We start from the raw sequence: 6,797 nt of genomic DNA on the forward strand, positions 1-6,797 counted from the left end.
AAAGGATGCTGGTGATTTAATGTTAAGAAGCCGAACTAATGCATTCTAAACTTGCTGGAGTAGTGGGCTCACTCACATTATCCAGAGTTTTACCAGGGGGGCCTGGCAGGGAAGCTCTGGAAAAAAGTCCAGAGCCTCTCACTCGGATATTTGAGTTATCATTTACTTCAGATGATTTTAGATTATCCGTGGTTCAGTGCATGTCCTAAAGTGTTCAAACGTTACTTGTGTTTAATTGTCACAGACCTGCCCTCACGACATCGTCTTTACTCAAAACGGGCGTACCTCCTCTGTCGCCAGCGAAAACAGGGCCCTTTCCCTCCTCTCTGCGAGTGTGTCCCAAACTGTCGGATCGTTGCACCTGCACTGCCTTGAGTAGCAACAGTCTATTGAAGGTGGGAGGGGGTGGAGGAGGGGGAGGAAGGGGTGGAAGATGGACAGCGAGTGGAGATGGCCCCCACACCAAATCAATGTAATCACAGCCCTTATCAGACAGCCATTCAATCTGAAGGGAGCACGGCAGGAGAGGGAGGGAGAGGTGGGGGGGGGGGGGGGGGGGGGGGGGGGGAGACAGCACGGATGGACAGGAAATAAAGAAAAAAGAGAGAGCTCCGCTTGCATTCAGATGTCCGAGTGCAGATCTGCCGCCACCACCTCCTCCGTCCTTTCATCGGCGCTGATGAGCTCCTCGGCCATTGTGTGTCCAGGGTTATTTTAAAAAGCAACACCCCTGGAGGAAACTCCCGTGAAGCACGTTGGAGGCACGGCTCTTATCGCACGCCGGCCAAAGCAGCTCCACCTGAAACCCCCGAGGGCTGAAAACACACTGACGGGCCGGTGTGTCCTCTGCGCACGTCCTGCTGTTTGCTTTCTACGGAGCGGGAGCAGAAACTGTGGCGAGGCTTTGTCAGTTCTCTGGATAAGAGGAATCAGAACAACAGTAGATAAAATAAACATTAGTAATCTTCGCTCGCCACCAGTTGGCCTGCTGGTGGAGTGCGAATGCTTGCTCCCCTGCTCCACCCAAGTGCCATTCCACATAGTCAAAGTTGAGTAGTGTAACATGTGACTAAAGCCATTTTCGGACATGAATTCCAGAAAATGCCCAGAAATTTGTGTCTGGACATTTTGCGCTGTTTGCGTTTCACTTATGAAAAACAATGGAGAAGATTTTCCTGGTCGGCTGGACAGCGACGGTAAAAAGTTGGAGTCGACAAAAGTTCTTGAATCCTGATCTTCATGTTTTTCAGTTTTGTGTCTGTTGTGATTCGAGACGTCTTCAACAGGCCCCTTGGCTCACTGTAAATTTCCCTCACAGTTTAAGTGTCTCCAAACGCTTTTTTGGAATATGTTTCCAGGTTAGTAGTTGGCTGGTCCCTAGTGGAGATGAGATCAACAATCAACTCAGTGGGCATAGCATCTTCATCTGCCAGGTTCTTCTTGGGGGACCTCTCCACCTGTGATACTTCGACTTTAGGCACAAGAACAGTCTAGTCTCCATAAAAAAAACAGCCATTCATCGATGTTGCTGGCATACAGCACCTCCGGAGAGTTTGAGGAAATGTCCGGAGCTGAGTGCATGTTTGAATGCATGTTAAGTCTCAGGGCGTTAAACTGTAGCATGTGTTGTGTGAGTGAGACCCCATCGTTAGGGCTGACTGGTGAAGTACTGGCCTTACACGACTGTTAGAGCGGATTCAGGAATTTGAACCAACAACCTTTTCTTATATACAGATCATTGAGCTTTGATGCAGACGCTGTACTGCCCCGTCCTTGCAAGAAACAACTTCAAACAAAGCATGCTGAACTCCAGTGACGCAGGATAGATGCAGTGTGTACACATGCTGTGCAGCATCGGGGCTCCACAGCAGCCTCAGATATTAAGCCACGGGTCTTCTCACTGTACAGCTCTGAATCCCTAATTTTGCCTCTTTCACGTCCGCCTGCCAAACACTACCCCGAAGAGAATTGATCAAGTATTCAATGAGGGAAAAGTCAAATTGGCTATTACAGAAACAGAGGATGTCAAGTCCATTGAATGGATGAAATGAGCCATGAATGGAGTGGGAGAAAAGATAGAAGGCAGGATGGATTGGGGAGGGGGGGGGGGTCCTTTGTTCAAAGAGGTGCGTTTGCACAAGAGAGGAGAGATGGTAATAAGAGACTTGGAGCATTGTTACCGTGGCAGGCAATTCATCCCGGCTCCGAGGTGCTGCAGAAAAGGAAGAGCGAGTCAGGACGGGTGAAATGAGTGTGGCATGAGGGGAGATGATCTGCAGGCATGTACTGTGGTATTGTACATCAGGTATTGTACTATAACAAGCTGTCTGTCAGGCGCCGAGATCTGAAGCAGCTGTTGTTCACCCGTCGCACCGAAAATCTGTCAGCTGATTCTCTGTCAAGCCTCCCGATATAACAAATAACTGGGTTTGAAGTCGAGGTGAAATCCAAGGCGGCGCTTCCTCCCCGAGACAGTTTTACAGATTCCGAGTGGATTTAGTGTTCGAGCAGAACTTAGCTGTCACACTCTGTTAGCAGCGATGCTACACGAGGAGCTCGTCTGTGGCAGTGTGACTCATCGTGCACCCAACGTTTCTACCTCTGTAGTGTTTTCAGCAATAAGGAAAAAACAAGAACAAGCACGTCTGTGGTAAAGAAGGAGTTGAAATGTTAATTCATGAGGTCAAAGGTCAAACTTTACCTGAAAACACGTGAGCAATTTGCCTTCTGTATCAAATTTTTTTTATATACTGTAAGTATTTATTATATTATAGCATGTGGCTATTGGTTTTAGAATAGTTTTTAGAAACTGAAATCAGTCACTACAGCAGGGCAGGTTACCATGAATGAACACATGTTTCCTGCTCTTACCTTTCTACCAACATGCGTGTGAATGTAGCAGACTCCATGTCTAACTAATGCAGGGCCGGATCTAGGATGTTTCTTAATCAGGGGCCCAAAGGGGCCACATTTGACACAGAGGGGCCATCGTATATGTCCAATATGTCATCAATTGTTTCTGTGAGCTCTGTAGCTTTGAGCAAAGCCACACATCTTATTTTGAAATTGTAACTTGCACATTGTGTTCTTAAGAAAAGATTAGGAAATAACAATTCCTCACAAATCGGCAACCGACAGGACAGGGGCACTTAAGCGGCCAATCAGATTTCAGCTGGGCCAGCTGCAGTTCTGAATGAAGCCAGTTAACTCTCAGCAAAACAAGTGAATAAGCATTATTTCCCCAAATTATCAAAACTTTTCCTTTAATTTTCGGAGGTACAAATTAATTTATGTTGAGCCATAAAATCGTTTTATGGTTTACAGCAAACCAAACAACTGCACCAGCTAAATTTAGCCTTGCAACAGCACATACATCCTGATCAATATTCATAGTGCCCGTAAAAATTAATGTATGATAAATAAAAGTATATGCGTCTTCGCCACTGCCAGAAACACTGACACTTGTTTCCTCACTGCACCACCACCAGTATGTTGATCAGTAAGGTCTCCTGCTTCAGATTGTACAGTCAGATGTTTTTAAAGGCCTGAAACTCTGAATCAGAACTTCTTACCCAGAACACTCTGGAAAACGGCTTCCTATGAAACAACTAGGCCTCTGGGACATTTTTGCCCTGAGCCCTGGTTCATTTCGCACCTCTGCCAACACCTGTGATTTGGACGGATCATGTAGTTCCACTTTTCCTCTACCTCTGTCTTTCAAGGCCACTTATTTCAGAGAGGGCAGGACTGAGAGGCGGACAGTCCAGTGTAGGGGAGAGTTGATCTTTGTGACTGTTGACAATATTTACAGCGCACAGAGCAGCCACCACTCAACCACTGTTAACGGCAGGGACACGAGCCCCCACACAGCGGCAGGAGCACGTTGCTTATGTGCTGGATAGACCTCCTGTTCCCTCCCTCCCTCTCTCAGGGTGTATCAAAGCCTCATGTTTCAGGCCCAGGTTGACTTGGCTTTTTGCAGCGCTGCAAAACTTTATGTCTGCCATTAGCCTCGGGGAGCGAGGAAGGGTGGAGGAAGGTTAAACGAAACAGCAAAGCAGAAGGTTTGAAAAGAAAAACACATGGTTTCACATTTTTCCCTCAGATTTTCACAAATCAATCACACTCACATCAAATGTTTTGAATTTTAGAGGAAAAACCTCGACAGCAGTTAAACAACCCAAGTCATTCTCTCTGCTGTTTTGTCGTTCCCACAGGGCTGAGCAGTGCAGAGTACCAGCAGCCGGGAAAGGCCTCGTGCCTGAGCGTCAACTGGACGATGGGCGACACGCAGCTGGAGGTGGTCAGCACCGCCACGGGACGGAGACGGGAATCAGGGACTCCATCGCGTCTCTGCAAGCACGCCCTGTTCACGCGCTGGAGCAGGCTGTACCGCAAGGTGAGCATAAATAGATTAAATTTACCAGGAGAGAAAGGCGACTCGACAGCAACAACTTCTGGTCAGTGGCTGAGTTGTGTTTTAGGCAACTGAAATCCTCAGTTTAATAATCCGGACCAAAATTTGTCTCTTTGTGTGTAAGGAAAAAAAACACAAAGAGGAGTCACGAAGAACATTTGGGGTTTTTAGAAACCTGATAAAAGCAGAAACTCACTAAAAACATTATCATCAAAACAGTGTTGAATTATTCAGGTCGCAGAATAAGTTAGTTCCAAAAATCATGTTCCGACAAATTTGACCCAATGTGTTCCAACATATTCGCATAAATCCCCACATGCACGGTACAAAGTCGACAAACAGCGCCCCCTCTGTCCGTTACTTCGCGATTTGCGATGCAAAACCCCACATTCTGCTAGCGTCTTCCATGGTCCCTGCAAACCAACGAAATATGACTGCCCACTGACGGAGTTCCAGCTGAGAGTGATCGCCCTCTGCTGGATCAGGAAAGATGACGTGTCTGATTTGGCTAAATAATCCACCTAATTTGAATGTTGATTAAAAAAAACTTCCGCGTGTGTATTTGTTTTCTTTGGCGGTAAAATATATGATGATGTACAGTGTTATTGATATGAGCCCTAAAGAATAGTGCGATGCTTCTATGAATAAAAGCCTGTTTCATCATCTGCTGGAAAACACAAGGTATTACTCAGCTGTTGAAAACAACAATATGCAAACTAATGCCAGTAATCATGTGGTCACAACACACACACACACACACACACACACACACTGGGTTATGCAGAAACATTAACTATAGAGGTCCGTGCCAGCATCCACTCAGTCAGACCTGTGTATTCAAATCAGCAGCAGAGCTCTGTGGCTGCAGGTGAACGCTCTGTAGACGATTCGTGGCGTCTCCTCTCCGCCGTAGATAAATTTGTCGCACCCGGTAACATCTGCTGCACGTGCGGCTTATCACAACCTGGCAGATCGGATCTTTTTTAACAGGCGGCACGCGGGCACTTTCATTTTCCATTCTGAAACTTTACGTAACATACACTGCCTGCGTCGCCAAATGGCGGCCGTTAAAGCATAATGACTGTGAAACCATAATTATTTGGAGAAGTACTCGAGGAGGCCCCCGCCCTAAGTGCTCCCCGTGCGCTGTGCGGAAGGGCCACGCAAGAGCAGTCGCACTAATCTCCAAAAGAAACTTTCGCTCTCCCTCCCTCACTCTGTCTCTCCCCCCCCCCCCCCCCCCCCTCACCCGTCGCCCCAACCGAACTTCATTGTTTCCCCCTCGCGACGACGGGAACGCACAGAAAAGCACAGAGAATGTTCAATTGCTTGTGAAATTTAAATGGGGAGATTACACAGCTGTTGAAGCCCCCCTCCACCACCACCACCTTCCCCACCCACCCACCCGAAATGCATTTGTGCCGGCTCATTCGTTTTGTTTTTGCTCTCTCTCCCCCCCCCCCCCGACGAAACCTTTAGCCCCCGTGCCCCGGCTTTATTCTTCTTTTTGTTTTTCCCTCCCAAACTTCTTTTTTCTCTGTGTCGCTTTTATCTGACCAGTTTTTCTCTCTCTTTCTCTCTCTCTTTTTTATCTTATGTTCCTCTCCCGGTCGCCATCAGTTGGGGATCCACGTGTCCGGCTCGGCGGACGACCAGCTCCTGTACTGCGAGGCAAAGATGGCGGCGCGCCCCTATCAGACAGTGAAGCAGCAGTGGTTCCGATCGCTGCAGGAGACGGGCCTCGGCACCTGGGTCAAGAAACCGCCTGAGCAGGAACAGTTCCTGCTGGCGGTCTGAGGAAGAGTGTGTGTGTGTGTGTGTGTTTGTGTGTGAGTGTGAGTGTGAGAGATGGAGAGAGAGAGAGAGAGAAGAAGTGTTTTGTTTAACCTTCATTTTTTTAGAGTAAGATGACTCTGTGCTCTTCACCGACATCCTGTTTCACAACCTTCATACCCAGAAGTTTCAACCCCGAAACACCAACTCCATCCCCACCGTCATTCACCCGCATCGAGAGGAAGGTCGGCGGCACCGGGGCCGACAAAGAAAAAGAGAACAACAATAATCGTTTAGACCCACGAACGCACACATTTAAGCAAACACACACCTAAATACCGCACCTCTCTGTCCGTCAGGGAAGGGTGGGGTAACCTTGAGCAGAATGAAAGACAGCCGCTATCTTGTCATCAGCTATTTCCGGGCCCCAAGGCTCCCGCTGAGGAGCCAAGCCACGGGGGAGAGAGAGAGAAAAGAGAAAGAGAGAGAGAGAGAGAGAGGGAGAGAGCGAGAGGGGTCTACGTCCAATTACCAGCCCTGTCAGGGTGACGGCTGATAGAGGAAGAGGAAGGAAAAAGAGAGAGTGAGAATAAGAGACCTGCTTTCA

General features: G+C 48.0%; 1 protein-coding gene across 1 annotated transcript in view; it reads left to right on the forward strand.

Moving 5' to 3' along the window:
* The window catches only part of adarb2 (adenosine deaminase RNA specific B2 (inactive)), a 178,766-nt gene extending 172,552 nt beyond the window's left edge, over positions 1-6,214 (forward strand). The window contains exons 9-10 of the mRNA XM_053413064.1: positions 4,218-4,399; positions 6,038-6,214. Of these exons, the coding sequence (XP_053269039.1) occupies positions 4,218-4,399; positions 6,038-6,214 (359 nt within the window). The remainder of the gene's footprint in view (positions 1-4,217; positions 4,400-6,037) is intronic.
* Positions 6,215-6,797: the final 583 nt, after the last annotated feature.

This window comes from Pleuronectes platessa, chromosome 20, assembly GCF_947347685.1.
Source record: "Pleuronectes platessa chromosome 20, fPlePla1.1, whole genome shotgun sequence".
NCBI lineage: Eukaryota > Metazoa > Chordata > Actinopteri > Pleuronectiformes > Pleuronectidae > Pleuronectes > Pleuronectes platessa.